This window comes from Carlito syrichta, unplaced genomic scaffold (assembly GCF_000164805.1).
Source record: "Carlito syrichta isolate Samal-C Ts95f unplaced genomic scaffold, Tarsius_syrichta-2.0.1 Scaffold306834, whole genome shotgun sequence".
Lineage (NCBI taxonomy): Eukaryota > Metazoa > Chordata > Mammalia > Primates > Tarsiidae > Carlito > Carlito syrichta.
In genome coordinates, this window is record NW_007250930.1 from 235,119 (window position 1) to 251,152 (window position 16,034).

The 16,034-nt window shown below is 38.6% G+C and overlaps 1 protein-coding gene across 2 annotated transcripts in view; it reads left to right on the forward strand.

The window, feature by feature from the left end:
- Positions 1–2,430: 2,430 nt before the first annotated feature.
- TRUB1 (TruB pseudouridine synthase family member 1) overlaps positions 2,431–16,034 on the forward strand; it is a 40,936-nt gene continuing 27,332 nt past the window's right edge. Inside the window, exons 1-3 of one of the 2 annotated variants that reach the window (XM_008063408.2) lie at positions 2,431–2,789; positions 5,918–6,016; positions 14,683–14,738. In XM_008063408.2, coding sequence (XP_008061599.1) covers positions 2,501–2,789; positions 5,918–6,016; positions 14,683–14,738 — 444 coding nt within the window. In that variant the 5' untranslated portion in view covers positions 2,431–2,500. The remainder of the gene's footprint in view (positions 2,790–5,917; positions 6,017–14,682; positions 14,739–16,034) is intronic. The other variant, XM_021715189.1, reaches the window with a different exon arrangement.

Sequence of the window (16,034 nt, forward strand, 5' to 3'; positions counted from 1 at the left end):
GACTTAACATTTAACAAAATTTATAAAATATGTAGTATATGAGATGAGATGTACTGTGGAAAAGAATAGAGCAGGGAAGTGAGCTAGGAAAGTACAGGCAGAGGGATAGAAAGAGTGAGGGACTATGTTCTGTAGGTGATCAGGAGTGACTTCGGCCAGAAAGTTTTTGAAATTAAATCAAAACATGATGGCTTAAACAAAGGATGTGAAATGAGGAGCAGGAAAAAAGTCCGTTAGAAGCAAGATAAAGAAAAATAGAAAACACAAGTGACAGAGAGAGAGAGAGAGAGAGAGAGAGAGAGAGAGAATTTTCTGAATAGTATTCCAATGCAGTTCTCATAAAATCCTCTCCCCCCTCCGAAGCTGATATGAATCAGTTTCTGTTCTAATCAGAGTCCTAACTCAGTTTAATACTAAAATGTACTAGGTAAGACAACTGCAAATTCAAGGTTTGCCCAATGTGGGAGATGTTGGTTACTTCAGAAAATTAGGGCTTGGCACTTCTGATGCCAAAATGCATATTTGATGGGAGAGTAGAATTAATTTTGCTGTGCCCTAGCACCCTAGAAATCAAATGTGCAAAAAATATCAATTTCTTTGTTTTTTAAAAAATCAAATTAACTATGATTTTGCATTGGACTTGTGGAAAAATCAAGTGTAAGCATTACTTGTCAACTCTAGTTCTGCCCTCCCTCTGCATCCCCTACCCCAGAGTCACAACATAATTGGGAAAGCTTGCTGATGTCTAGACAACTGGGCAAGGGCCTCTTATCTCCAAGTCATCGTTGCTCAAATCTGCAACTTTCCCTTCAAGTCTCTGGCTCTCTGCTTCCCTGACAAGAGGAGAACACAGCACTCTTTGCTGAGGCTAAAGGACACTTTGCTCCTAGAATATAGCCATCCCTTCTGAAGTGGTAACACCTTCCTAGAGAAGGGAAAATCTTGAAGCAGGTGCTGGTATCTACTAATCATGTGACACACTAGTCGTTTAGCTTTTCTGTCCATATCTCAAAACAATTCTCTTCTCTTCTGGCCTCCAAGGCAACCCCTGTATAATCTTTTCAGTTAGTTTCGACTTTTATAATAGACTCCAAGAGTAGGTTGCTTCCTTCTAGGCATTTCAGATTTCTACCCTACAAAACTCCCTCAATACAAGAAAAATGCTGAAAATTGGACATTCTCTTATATATTTTTTCTTTTAAAAATTGTGGTAAAAATGTATAAGAGAATTTCCCGTTTTCACCATTTTACTTGTGTTGTTCTGTGGCATTGCATATGTTTATATCATCGTGTACCCCAGACAGAGATTCAGTAAGAGTCTGGTGATCTGATTGAAATGGGCAAGGGTGAAAAATAAGAAGAAATCTATACTGTTTTTTAAAAAATTGTTCTTCCATGTATTTGTTGCATGAATGGCAGCAAGTTCAAATGGGACCTATATGAGTAATTGATAATTCTGAGCAGCTAAGAGGCATCATTAGGATACCAGATGATAAGGTCCAAGAGGATGATGAGGAGAAAGGGTGGCTGTAAGGGTCCTGGGAAAGCAATCCAAACTTTATCTGTCTCACAAATACTCATAATAGCATTTAATGTATCTGGAGCATATGTAAAATGAAAAATTTTTCTCCACTCTGCCTTGTGCTAGGATCAAAATGATGTTCCTAAATCTTGTAAGAGATCTGTTAAAGAAGTCTCCATTGAAAGTTTAATTTTTGAATTGCAATAATGCCTTTTGATATCTAAGCAATGTGTACTAAGGAATGCAACCCACAGAAGAGTTGGTAATAAAACTTTTAGAATTATTATGGATTGCAGTGGGGGAACAGGCATACATGAAGGGCATCCAAAAAAGCCCAAGTGATCTAGCACTGCCGTGCCTAGAAGTTTGGGGAATTTGAGAAACTCATATTCATTTATACATTCCCAAATATTGACTTAAGTGTCTACTGCATGTGAGGCATTTCGGATATAGTAGTGAACATGGTACACAGGTTCCTCGCTCTAGTGGAGCTTACAATCTTATGTATTTTAATTCTAAATTGTGAACCCAAGAGCACAATACATATAATGAAGTGGTGATCCCAGGGAGCCATGGATCTTCACAAGCCTCAGCAAAAGTATTGTAAGTTTTTGGATGTTGGGTCCTCGTAGTTGTGGAGAGGAGGATGCTGTGGTATGTTAAAAGGTTCCCCGCCTAATACCCACAGACAGACTTGGTGTTTGGGTTCATCAGTTTAGGACTGCAGCTCCAAATTACCCCTGCAGCACGGAACTAAGTCCATGTAAGAAGCAGATAACATTATAGAAGAACCTACAGAAGGCACAGCAAGCCCTTGGCCTGCACGAGAAGGCCGTGGACTACAATTCCCACAAGCCCTTGCGACGCCCCCTCGGTCCGCACAGCTTTGCAGTGTGGGGAAGGGGGCATACCAGGCGCACTCTTGTTGCGTCATCAGCGTGCGCTTCCAGGATAAAAAATACGTCTGACTATGAAAGCATGGCGGCTCCCGAGGCGGCAGTGGCGTTTTCGTCGTCCTTGAAAACTGACACAGACTCAGTCCCTGCAACTGCAGGAACGACCGCAGGAATGGCTGCGGCCTTGCCAGCGACCGCTGCAGCGGCGGCGGTGGCGGCCACCGCGGCTAGGACCGGATCCGAAGCCAGGGTCTCGAAGGCCGCTTTGGCTACTAGGCTGCTGTCACTGAGCGGCGTGTTCGCGGTGCACAAGCCCAAAGGGCCCACTTCAGCCGAGCTGCTGAATCGGTTGAAGGAGAAGCTGCTGGCAGGTACTGCAGCCTGGCTAGGAACCAGGCTGAGGCGGTCGCCGCGAGAGGGGAAGCACTCTGGGCTTTTTGCGACGCTCATGGCTCAAGAGATAAAGGGAAAGGGTGAATGACCACTGAATTAACTCTGGATAGAAATCTGGGGCGTTTCGGGCTTCCACTTGCGTGAACCCTAGTGGCCTATTTGACACTTGTGGTTCTCAAAGAGTAAAATAAAACAAAACAAAACATACTTACACAATAAACCTTTTAGATGTGCAGACTTATTTTCTGTAATCTGAACCCTACGGGGTGGGGGGTGGGGCCTTTGTTTGATTCACGTGGATGAACCCTATCAAAAAGGAAGCACTAACTCTGCACCCTTGAACTTACATTCTTAAAAATATATTGGAAATACAGATATACTTAGTTAACTAAGACCTAATACAGTGGTTATCCCATTTTGGTGGACATAAAAATTACTTAGAGTCTGTTGTACAAATGCAGATTTCTAATCCTTGCTCTCTCAGAAATTGTGATTCTGAGAGTCCGGGTCTTTTTAGGAAACTGAATTTTTAGGCAGTTGCTCCAGGTGATTCTAGTGAGAGTAACATATGGACCACGTTTTGAGGAACACTAAATATAACTTGGTCATTTATGTAAGCGCATTCTTTTTATTTATTTGTTTACTCAACTCACACAGTTCGTCAGACCAGTAGATCATTTCACAGTGGAATCAAGGATCCCTAAGTTAATTGGACACCTACAATAATCCAGATCTGTGCTAACCTATAGAAACATGAAGATGAAAGTTACTGTTTCTTCCCTTAACTGAGTTCGTAGCCTAATAATTCCTGAAACCTTAGGTGGTAAAACTAGCTAACTAGGTTATTCAAGACCCTCCAGAGTTTGGCCTTATCCTGTCTTGCCTTTAAGCCAGTACAGGAACTTTCTTACATTTTTTAGCATCCCCTGGCAAACTTAACACTGTTTAAAAAATGCAAAACCAAATTATTCCAATGAGAGTTTTTAAATTTTAACTGACTATAGGTTTAAATGCTTATTGGCAAATAGGTTACACTCTTGCAGATGTTTAATTCCAGGATTATACCTACTCATTCTTTTGTTGAGCTTTCCTTATACTTTGTTGCCTGTAAGGATGGGTCATATAGGATATGTTGAAGCGAGGACTTGCATTGGGGGTAAGCATTGTGGTGTCATCATCGTTTTTCTTTTTCTTTATAGAATTGCTACTTCCTGATTTGTAGCTAAGCTATAACTTTTTTTTCCAAGGTAATGATTACCATTCCTTTAGACAAGTTTCTGATGGAATCAAAGCCATATCCTGGCCTTCTGGTTAATCCACCTCTAAGAACTGAAGTTTCTTGTTGAAACTTGGTTAAAATTGACTATTTCGAGGCTATAGTTAGGCCATTTTCTGGAAGCCACACATTCAGCTGTAGACATTCTCATTAGTCTCTATTTCAATATTGCTTGTGATTGACCTAGGCTATATTTGTGTTAAGACTAGGGCTTCTCAAATGTCATTTCAACTGACTATCAGAATGACTGAGAAAGTTCTTAAATATACCTACTTTCTTAGGCCAGCCAAGTTTGACAGTCACTGATTTAGGTCACAGTCAGTGGCTTCTAATAATATTCCTTACCTTTCCTTGTGTTGATTCCTGTCAAATTACAATCCCCACTCCTCATCTCTGTTTGAATCCTTCAAGGCCGGAAGCATACTAAAATTTTATAGCTACAAAAAACTTTAATAAATATTTATCCATGAATATTTGGTTCAGTGGGGTAATACAAATTCCAGTATTGTAGAAGCCATAGGTCTGCAAGTTAGAAGGAGGTATATTTGGGCACAGAGGGAAGACAGTAAATTCATGGGGCCTTCTTACTCCAAGGAATGTCAAGTTGAAAATACAAAGAGTTCCCCAAAAGATTTCTGTAAATTCATGGATGAGAGATTTGTGATGGATTGCAAATGACAGGTGAAGTGTTTGAAGCCTAGTTAAGGCCTTAGAGGTGTATGTCAAAGCAGACAGGCATGCCTTTCCATGTATGATGATGTCCTTTTCAGAGAATGACGCCAGGGTATTCCAGAGACCATGGTTTTGACCCAGTAGCCTGGTAGTTATGCTGGGAGGCTGAGCAACCCAGCCTATCCTGCTGGCCGTTTAATCTGGCTTCTCCACTTCCATTGTTGCTTTGCGTCCCCTAGTCCTTTCTCTGTCCTCTCTTCTTGTTTTCTTTGCTTTATTTGCTATCTTCTTGGTATCAGTGTGGTGACAAAGAAGGTTTGATGGATTTGGAGGGTACAGATCAATCAGTACAGCTGTTCCCTCTTTTCTTTCTCATTTGAAGTCCAGTAGCAAGTATTTTCTCAATATATTGATATGCTATCATCATCATCATCATAACAGTGCTTCTTTCAGATAACATTATTTGATTTTATCTTTACAATAGGAATATGAGATCTGGCAGGTTGGCATCCTCTTTTATTAAAATCTAAATGCTTCAGAATTAAGATGAATTAAGAATTCAGAATTAAGAACTAACCGTTACCTACTTCCCATGTAGTATTTTGTTCAGGTTAGCTTCTTTGATGAGTTGAAAGCTTTGATTAGGAGAGAGGAACAACAAATACAGGTAGTTTGGGAACTTAGTGATCTTAGAAGTAGCCTTGCATGAGATGCACCCCCAATATGAGGTAGCTGTAGATTAGATTCTAGTGAAGAACACGAAAGAGGTTTAGAAATGGAAATTGAAGACTTTTAAAACTAGCTTTCTATATCAAAATTGATTTTTCATCGTTCTGTATCTAATAGCCCACTATTACCAAGAATTCTAGGTTATGGCAGGCTAGCGTGGATATTTACTCAAACACATTTTTTTTTCTTAGAGAAAGAATTCTAGTTTCTAGACAGTTAATTTTGGGATACTGTTTATTTGTAATTTGGGGAGTATTTGTCTATTTTAAAATTTGTTCTTTGCTAGTAGTATGGTAATAGTTTTAATAAGTTGTTTGTAAAATGCTTATTTGTTTTGCAAACGCCATCTCCTATTCCCCTCATGTTTATGGAGGTCCTACTTCATTTGTCTTGGTAATTACATTTTTTTCATCCCAATTATTCTTACAGAAGCTGGAATGCCTTTTCCAGAGTGGACCAAGAGGAAAAAACAGACATTGAAAATTGGGCATGGAGGGACTCTAGACAGCGCAGCCCAAGGAGTTCTGGGTAAGAGATATGAAAAGAAGTTTAATACCTCTGTCACTTAATATCAGAAAGAAATCTTGGTTGAGAACAGATAAGATTGATGAAGGTCATGTATTTTCAGTCTATTTTGGGATATTTTAGATCCTCTGGATTTATAGTGCCATCTTCTAAAGAAGCCCTTAGATGGTACGAAGTATACAAGGCTGTTAGAAGTAACTACTTTCATGTGTGGATGCAACTTTGAAAAAAGGCTTGTGTCTGTGCAAAAAATAGTTAGCAGGCATGACGTTTTTGTCTTTAGAAAGGTTGCTTGCGAAGCTTGCCCTTGACTGGCGTCTGGGAACTTGAATTTGGGGAGTGTTCCCATACTTCCCTATTGATAAGGGTGGTTTGCTGTGCCTCAGCTGTTTGTATTAACACCAATTTTCCTTCTAGGAATCTGGAATTTTGTCCCACCACTCAGGCAGAGGGTACCTGACTGATCATCCTCCCAAGTCCCCAATAAAAATTTGGGGCACTGAGTTCCTAATGAGCTTCCCTGAGAGAGCCATTGCATGCATGTTACTGCTTTTCTTATTGGAGAAAGGAGGAGACACAAGTGTTCCCCCTCACAGGAGGGAGAGAGAATCAGGAAGCCTGTGCATCTCTGTGTCTTCTCCCTTTATGATCTAGCTGTATATTCTTACTACATCACTGTAGTAAGTCTGCGCTATATGTCAATCTTCGAATAAGGGGTGGTCTTGGGGACTACTGACAAGGTATTTGGCTCTTTTTTCTACCTGTCTCTGATCTAATCTTTGAGATCAGCTCTCTTGAGAAGAGGAACATTGTAGTTCTTGAGAGGAAGCCATTTTCTTCTAGAGAAAGAAAGACTTTTACTTCTTGTGGAGGAAAATTGGTTAAAGGGAGAAAATTTTATTCTTTTTTATTCCAACTTTTTTTTCCACATCTGGTAGAGGTTCTGAAGTCCAACTTTATGGACTAAAGTGTGCTAAAGTGTTTTACACAGGTTGGGGTATATTTTACTCTGTAACTGCATGTCTAGTCCCAGAAATCCATATTTGGGATTCTCCCCAGTACCTGCTTACCCACATACTAGAAACAAATGTTCATGGAACAATACTTGCCTTTCTACATGCTCTGGTATTTTATATTTTATTCAATTTCATTTAAAAAAACTGGTCATAACCCACTAAATTGATTTCTTGATGCACTTACCGGTTGTGACTCATGGTTTGTAACATACTGTGCTGCAGAATTCAATCCATTTTCTTAGAGTGAAAGTTAGGTACTAACAAATAACAACACACCCTAATTTAAGCAATCCAAGTGAAATGAGTTCTTATTTAAATAAAAAGGGTAAAATGGTACGTTTCAGGAAGATTAGAACCAATGTATTATTTTGAATTTTCTAAAATTATAGATTTTATTTAATTCATGTTGGCAAAAATATTTTTACTTGAGGTTCAAATAGAAAAAAAATCACAAGGAAATCAATTTTTCTGGATTAGAGAACATGAGTAGACTGATTCTGACTACTTATTGTTTTTATAATAACTAATGATCACAAGCATCTACTGAGCACTTACTGTATATGAGGTATTCTGTTTAGGGTGTTCATAAGTTATATAGTTTAGTTCTTACTGTAAGGTATTATTATCCCTATTTTACAGAAGAAGAAACAAAGACCCGGAGAAATAAAGTAATAATGTCCATTATTACAAATTCATAGAATTTGTGAGTGACAAAGTCAGGATTTGAGCCCAGATTCACTCAGTTTCAAAGCATCTGCCCTATTGTTGGATGGCAAGTACCTGGCACTCCTGCCTTTGTTCCCTCTGCCCTGTACCCAGGGGATTGCCAATCAATCACAGCATTTTTTGTCATTGATTCCAGAGGTGGCTTCATGATTCTTACCACCTAGCACTCTAGGTATCCTGTACCAGTTGATCAAAGTTGCCCCTTGAGTTGAAGCTTTTAGTGTCCTACCATTCTGCTCTACTGTTTTCCAAGGCACAGCATCATTAACACAGAGAGATGATACGATCCACTGCTTTCTTAGGAATAGATCAATTCTATTAATTTCTGGTGGTTGTTTTTTATTGGTATGCAAAAATAGTGTAATTTAAGGCACCAAATAAAAGTTTATTTTTTACTCCAAGCCTAAGAGATCTTGTTGAAGTTTTTATTTTAGTATTATGAAAGGCTGAGCTTTGTATGTATGGAAGAAATTGTATTGGAAATAATTTTCCATTTGGAGGCTTAATTTATATTTTATCATGCAGACTTTTATGATGATATAACATGTTCATGTGTCAAATATATTAATTTTTCTTCTAATGCATGTGGCTTCCTATGAGATAAAGTTAAAAAAAAAAACCTGTAAGTATTTAGTCACAAAATAAGGGATATTTGTCATTTAAGTTAGCAGTTCTAGGAACTTATGAGAAGTAGAATTTTGTTTTTTATTGTATGGTAAAATAAACACTGGATTCTAATCATTCTTGGGTTTGTATACTGGCTGCTGGCTGCTTTATTTACTAACTGTACACATCCTGAGAAAATTCCTTAATCTCCCCAAATTTCAGTTTCTTTATCTCTTAAAGGGGGAGTATTATTCACTGTAACTCTCACAAAGTTTATTGAAAGATATTATGAAATAGCTATAATGTATAATATACACTTTACCCTGTGAAGTGTTTTATAAAGGTTTTTTTTGTTTTCTTTTTCTTTTTTTGAATTGGAGTCTCACTCCATTGCCCACACTGGAGTGCAGTGGCACATGGCCACCCCAGTGTCGACCTGCTGGGCTCAGGTGAACCTTCCACCTCAGCCTTCCAAGTAGCTGGAACTACAGGCGTATGCTACCATGCCCAGCTAATTATTTATTTATTTATTGTAGAGATGAGGTCTTGCCAAGTTACCCAAGCTAGTCTTGAACCCATGGGCTCAGGCAATCTTCTCACCTCGGCCTCCCAAAGTGCTGGGATTATAGGCTTGAGCCACCACGCCTAACCGGTATATTTTAAAATAAAAAACTGGACCTATGTGAAAAAATATACTTTACTTTCAGCAGTTTAGACTGCTTTTATTTTTATTTTTTTTGCAATATTAGTGGTACAGATTTAAGAATTTAGCTGACAATTTAATACTATAATCTAAAATTCTAGTATATAATTCTGTAGGCACAATTACAAGAGGGCTTGCAAAGTCTCAAAAATACTGTAGTAGACAAAATAATGGTCCTCTAAAGATGCCTGTGTCCTAATCTCCAGAACCTGTAAATATGTTAAACTACACCACAAGGAGGAATTAAAGTTGGAGATGGAATTAATTTTGGGAATCAGCTAACTTTAAGTTAAAGAGATTGTCCTGGAATTTCCTGGTAGACCCAGTGTTATGACCAGTCTTTTATTGTGGAAGACGAGGCAGAAGAGAGTCAGAGATGTGGCAATGGAAGCAGAGGTTGGAATGATGCGATGGCTGGCTTTGAAGAGTGAAGGGGATCACAAGCCATGGAATGGGAGCAGCCTCTAGAAGCTGGAAAAGGCAAGAGATGTACCCCTAGGGAACCTTTAGTGAAGGATTCTTACTCAGTACCTCCAGAGAAGAGTGCAGCCTTCCCAAACCCTTGATTTAAGCCTAGTTATACCCATTTCAGACTTCTGACCACCAGAACTGTACAATAAGAAGTTTGTATTTTTTTTTTGAGTCAGAGTCTCACTCTGCCGCTCAGACTGGAGTGCAGTGGCACGTTCCTGGCCACCGCAGCCTTGACCTGCTGGGCTCAGGCGATCCTTCTCCCTCAGCCTTCCAAGTAACCGGAACTACAGGCATGTGCTACCATGCCCTGCTAATTTTTTCTTTTAAATTTATTGCAGAGACGAGGTCTTACCGTTTTGCCCAGGCTGCTCTCGAACCCACAGGCTCCGGTAATCCTCTTGCCTCAGCCTCCCAAAGTGCTGGGATTATAGCTTGAGCCACTGCACCTGGCCAAAGTTTGTATTGTTTTAAGCCACTGTTGGTAATTTGTTACAGCAGTTATGAGAAAAGAATATACTCATTTATCATAAATCACTTAAAATGGAAACTAAATTTTTATGTTAAAATAAAAAAGTTTAACTTTAGAGCACAAGTGAAGAAATTTAGAAAACAAAAACAAAGTTGAAAATAAAACATTGTTCATTTTTTCCGCCTTCCATCAATTATCAGTTAACATTTTTGCTATATATCTTCCTAGCTTTTTGCAACTATGCAGACTTCAGAAGTTGAGCTCTACTTCCTTGTATGCCCGTGTATATTCTGGTTATTTTTTTAACTTAACATTATAATATGAACATTTTCATGTTAATTTTAAAAAGCTCTTTGTAAACATTAGTTTTAATGACTATATAATGTGCTGTCATATGGCTAAAATACAATTTATTTAACTACTTCCCTATTTGGAGTCATTGAGCTTAGTACCTGATAGTAGGCTTGATTTGTGAGGAACATTTCCACGAATGGGACTTTTTTTTTGGTTTTGGATTATTACATTAGATTCCTAGAATTGAAAAAATACAGGTCTTATAAGATGATCCAAAGCTGGAGCTCCCAGCCTTTCTGTGGCCTGTTAGGAGCCAGGGTGCGCAGCAGGAGATAAGCCGGTGAGTGGAGTTCTGCCTTCTGTCAGGCAGATCAGCGGCAGAATTAGATGCTCATTGGAGCTCCAGGAGTGGGGAATCTACTGTGAACTGTGTGTATGAGGGATTTATGTTGTGCACGTCTTATGAGACTCTAATGCCTGATAATTTGGGCCCCCTCCACCTTTGCCCATGGAAAAATTGCCTTTCACGAAACCAGTCCCTGCTGCCAAAAAGGTTGGAGACTGCTGATCTATAGGGTGTTATAGAATTGTATAAAATGGCAGTAGAATTGTTACGGTCTGAGTAATACTCGGCTACTCTCCCTTGATAAAAATAAATCAAAGGGGTGGGGAACTGGTAGAAAAAAGTTTATTTCTGAGTTCGAATCCAGGAAGTAGAACCAGATTTGAGGTCTTTCTGAAATTGTTCTACTCACCCTCCAGGCCTTTACAGTTCTCTTGTATAAGTCTAGAGTTGTTAGTACCTATACATTAGCCACATGACCAGCAGAGCATTGTATAGAACTGGAGTTTCAGCCTCATTTATCGATAGTGACGTTTTTTGGTCCAGACTTCCTGGTGCCAGGTATCAGAGGTATCTCATAGCTTGTATCAGTGGGACCCTGCAGAAACATTAATCAAGCTTGCCGTAGAGTAAAGGGAATTTACAAGACCAAAGACATCATGCATTATGCAAAACTTATAAAATCACAATACTTATGATTACATTGATACAAAAGTTATAAAGTCACAAGAATGACGATTACATTGATACTATATTATTCAAACATGACTACTCAGAAAAAGGGAATAAATGGGGATTTGCGTCTTTCAGTTGATGGGCAATAGTATACAGGGAAGTCAAGGATCCCCTGAAGCTACTTCCTGGGAATGCATAGGAGATAAGGTTACTCTCAGGAGTGTGCTCAGGAATATATCTCTCAGTATATTGGGCATTAGTCTGCAGGGAGGTTAAGGAGCCAATGAAGTTTCTTACTGGGAGTGCATAGGAGGTAAGGGAATTGATTCTCAAGAATGTTGTTCAGGAATGTTCCCTTGTCTAGGGGCTGTGGCAATATGGACAGACATTAGCAGGTCTCTATCAGAAATTTCCAACTGCAGAAAGTTTTGGAAGTACATGTATAGTACTCTTGCCTGTCCTACAGTGGCTCTCATAAACAAATTCTATCTTTATGATTTGAGAATAGAATATTAGAACATGGGAAAGGTTTGGAGGTGGTGGGTTTTGCTTTTTGTTTTGTTTTTACAAAGAAAACATTTGAGCCCAGAACATTTGGGAGATAGAGTAAGAGTAGCAATTATGAGACAGTGCATGGAATACCCTGTTATTCATCCAGTCTATAAATTATCCACATTTTTCCCAATGCAATGTCTTTACTCATGTTTTTCTTCTTGTATAAGCTGCTCGTCTCTGTCAGCACATTTTGTTTAAATGCTGTCTCCTAAGTATGAAGTCTGCCTGCTTGTTCTTTTATACTGCTAATGAAATACTTCATTCTAGTCTCTTAGTTTTGTTAACATCTGTCTCCTTGTTAGATTGTCAACCCATTGATGGCTGAAACCAGGTTTTATTTATTTCTGTACCTATTCAATGGATATTGAATAAAATTTTGAATGAATGGGGAAAAAAATCCTGTCCTGGAAACTATCCTTTGAATTTTCACTTATATCCTGGAATGAAAAACTACTAGTTAGTTGGGTCCCAATTTCAGATAATTTTTCTACATGCCACCACCATATTAGTCTTCCTAAAATTCTGCTTTCAGTAATCACCTAACTTTGATGGAACTTATTCTTGGATATAAAATGAGAGGGTTAAACCACCATCACTTTAGTATTTCAGCTATGATAAAGTCAAACATGTCAGTGTACTTTTCAGACATCCTGTATTCTGGTTGGTAAGCCCACTGTTCTCATCCTTGTATCTTAGAGTTTGTGTAGTTTGTTCTTTCCTTAGAACATGCTTCTCTTCTCTCTGTGTGTTCTCTCTACCTCCTTCAAGGCCTAACTCAAACTCTAAAATGCTTTAAGTAAGTACTCCTTGGTCTCTAGCTATTTAGAGTGAGCTATTCTCTCTGTTCATTTTGACACTTAATCATATACTGTCATTTTGCTGTTTGGCGTTATTCATGCATTGGCTCAGTCAACATTTTTTTGAACACTGATTTTCCTTGCTGTATTTTATTTTCCCAATGAGATTATAAACTTTTTCAAAGCCAGGAAATGTGTTTCAGGCTTCTTTGTTGTTCCATTAGAAGTACTCCTTTTGGGACTATGTGCATAGTAGCTGTTCAGAAAAAAGCATTGATTGGGAATTTATTTGAATGGAATCAAATTGCATTTAATCTTTGTTGTTATTAAACAGAGTTTCTGCCTCATCAGCAGCAGGTTCAACAAGTTCTGTCATTTGAAGAGTATTGTGTTCTTCAGAGGATACTGAGGGCAGATAGCTTTCTATGTTAGTCCTTGAACTAAATTGACCTATTTAGTGATAAAGGATCCATGTGGATTAGTGTCATAGAAATTTTGAGGGGTTTGGAGTAGACTCTATGAATGAGTTGGGATTTGAGCTGGGCTTCAAAGGATGGACATCGAATACTTCACTAAGGAATTGGTGCTGTAGGCATTAGGACCGTATTAAGGATTGTATGGGCACTTTGTAGTGTATAAAATTGGGTTTCAGAAATGGTTATGAAATGATATGAATTGGGAGAGAAAGAGATAGGATGTGGAACAGTCAGATTTACAGTGGCTTAGGCTGGTGGCAGTGGAAGGAAGGCCTCAATGAGTAAGGTGCAGGAAGAATGGAAAGGAAGGGGGTCTGCTGTTAGTTTGGTTTGAATTTTTTTTTTTTTGAGTGGGAATCTCACTCTGTCACCCAGACTGAAGTGCAGTGCCATGCTCACGGCTACCACAGCCTTGACCTGCTTGGGCTCAGGCGATCCTTCCGCCTCAGCCTTCCAGGTAACTGGAACTGCAAGCATGTGCCACCGCACCTGGCTAATATTTTGAGTTATTGTAGAAATGAGGTCTGGCCATGTTGCTCAGGCTGGTCTCGAACCCCGGAGTTTAGGCAGTCCTCTCGTTTCTGCCTCCCAAAGTGCTGGGATTACAGGCATGAGCCACTGTGCCCAGGTGGTTTGAATTTTAACTGCAGAAAGGACACCAAGTTCTTAGTCTTTTGTGCTTCAACTGTAAAATAGGGGTGATTATATTGCCTTTTAAAGCTGTTATAGAGATTACATGGGGTAATGAATGGAAAGCATTTAGAGTGGACTCTGATTCATGGTAAATTTACTGAATGATATTTGCTGTAAATATTGATGATAATTTTTTCATTTTGCCAATCATTACTGATTATTTTCTCTTGTAATTCTGAGCTGTGTTCTTAAACATAATTGTATATGTTGATGACAAATACTTCAATTCTTTCAAAAAGTGAAGAAATGATGAATTTCTTTCACCCTCACTTGGCAAAATGTGTTATATAACATATGAAATTGAAAAGAAAAGTGGGCCACTGACTCATTCTCTAGGCCCTGATTTTACCTTGTGTTCTTCTTTGTGTTAGGTTAATTTGTTATGTTTCCCTTTTCTTGATCTTATACTGCTGGGCACTAATCATCTTTAAATGGTTCATTAGCCATGATGATGACTTTGCTTTGTTTAATAATGAATTCTATCAAAAGACTTCATCATACCACTTGAACATGGTTAATTGTACCATATATTTTTCACTGGTGCCCATATAAAATTCCAGTGAGTCCTTTGAGATTGTTCTAAAATATCATTATCTAATTGACTGGGTTGAGGTTTCTTTGAAGTTTAACACTTTAAGAATTGGTAAAAAAGCCTTTCTCTTATTCCTTCCACAGAATTTCTTAGTTGCATGACGAGTTCAACTGATTAGAGTAATGGGAGCGCTCATATTATACTAAATATATGTTCTTTCCAACTTCACATTACATAAGCAAGGAAATCATGACCAAAATATGTAGCTATTTTAAAAGAGTGTCACAATATTTCTTTCTTTGATTTGTAGTGGTTGGAATTGGAAGGGGAACAAAAATGCTGACCAGTATGCTGTCAGGGTCTAAGGTAAGAATACTGGAATAGTTCTGTTTTTCTTTAATGTTTTTCTTAATGACTTACATGTGCTAGTTTTCTAATGACTGACATCTATTAGATTGTTTTACAATTAAAAAAACAGTACCTTTCATGAATATCATTCCTGAGTACTAATCATAATGTCTATAAACATGATATCTGATAATCAAAGTATTGAAACTGTAACTTGGCCGGGTTTGGTGGCTCATCCTGTAATCCCAGTGTTTTGGGAGGCTGAGGTGAGTGAATTGCCTGAGCCTGCGGGTTCGAGACCCACCTGGGCAACTTGGCAAGACCTCATCTCTACAATAAATAAAAAATTAGCTGGGCGTGGTAGCGCACGCCTGTAGTTCCAGGCTGAGGTGGAAGGAGCCCAGCAGGTCGAGGCTGCAGTGGCTGGAAGCGGCTACTACACACCAGTCTGGGTGACAGAGTGAGACTCCAACTCAAAAAAAAAAAAAGAAACTGTAACTTCGGAATTCTTAACTGAAAAACAGATTCGATTTAAAGAGACAAATTTTAAAAAATTATATTTAGACTTTTAAAATATAATCATATTTCTTAGATGAAAGGAAACTTAGAAGCCATAAACTCTAGTGGCAGATATTTTTAAACCTTGGAAGTTTTATAGAAATAGTACCATTTTGTAAACCTTGTGCTTTTCTACAAAAATATGCTTTGTTCAATGGTTATAAAATGTTTATTAAAGAAAACAGTGGGATCTCTTTAAGATGACAAATTATGTTCATCAATGAGAGTAGCCTTGAGTAAATCCAAAAGCACTTTTTCAGGCACTGATAGGAAAGAGAAGGGGTTATTCAGGGGTGGAGAGGCTGGAAAGCTGAGGGGTTGCTCAGGCATTCATCATGGAAGATGGAGCAATGAAACAGAAGTCAGGATATCCAGGTGATTATCTTCCCTGGGCCGCTCAGTTTTTCCTAAGGCAAAATGGTGGGGCTCTTCTAGCTCTAAAAGAGTTAAAATATTTGTATTCTAATTAGCAGTTAGGTGGTGGTTATAATTGCTGGGACCAGGGTCCAATGAAAATGTTTATGGTAGGAAGATTCATATGCCAGGAGGTAGAGAAGGATCTCAACAAGATCCTGACCAAACTTCTCATTTGTTTTAAAACCCTTGCTCCAAATGGGATCTAAATAGTGGATAAAGCGATTATGTTTAAATTATTTCTTTTAAAAAAAGTCTGTAGTCAAAGACCATTTTATTTGATTTTTTTTTTTTTGAGTTGGAGTCTCACTGTCGCCCAGACTGAAGTGCAGTGGCCGCTCC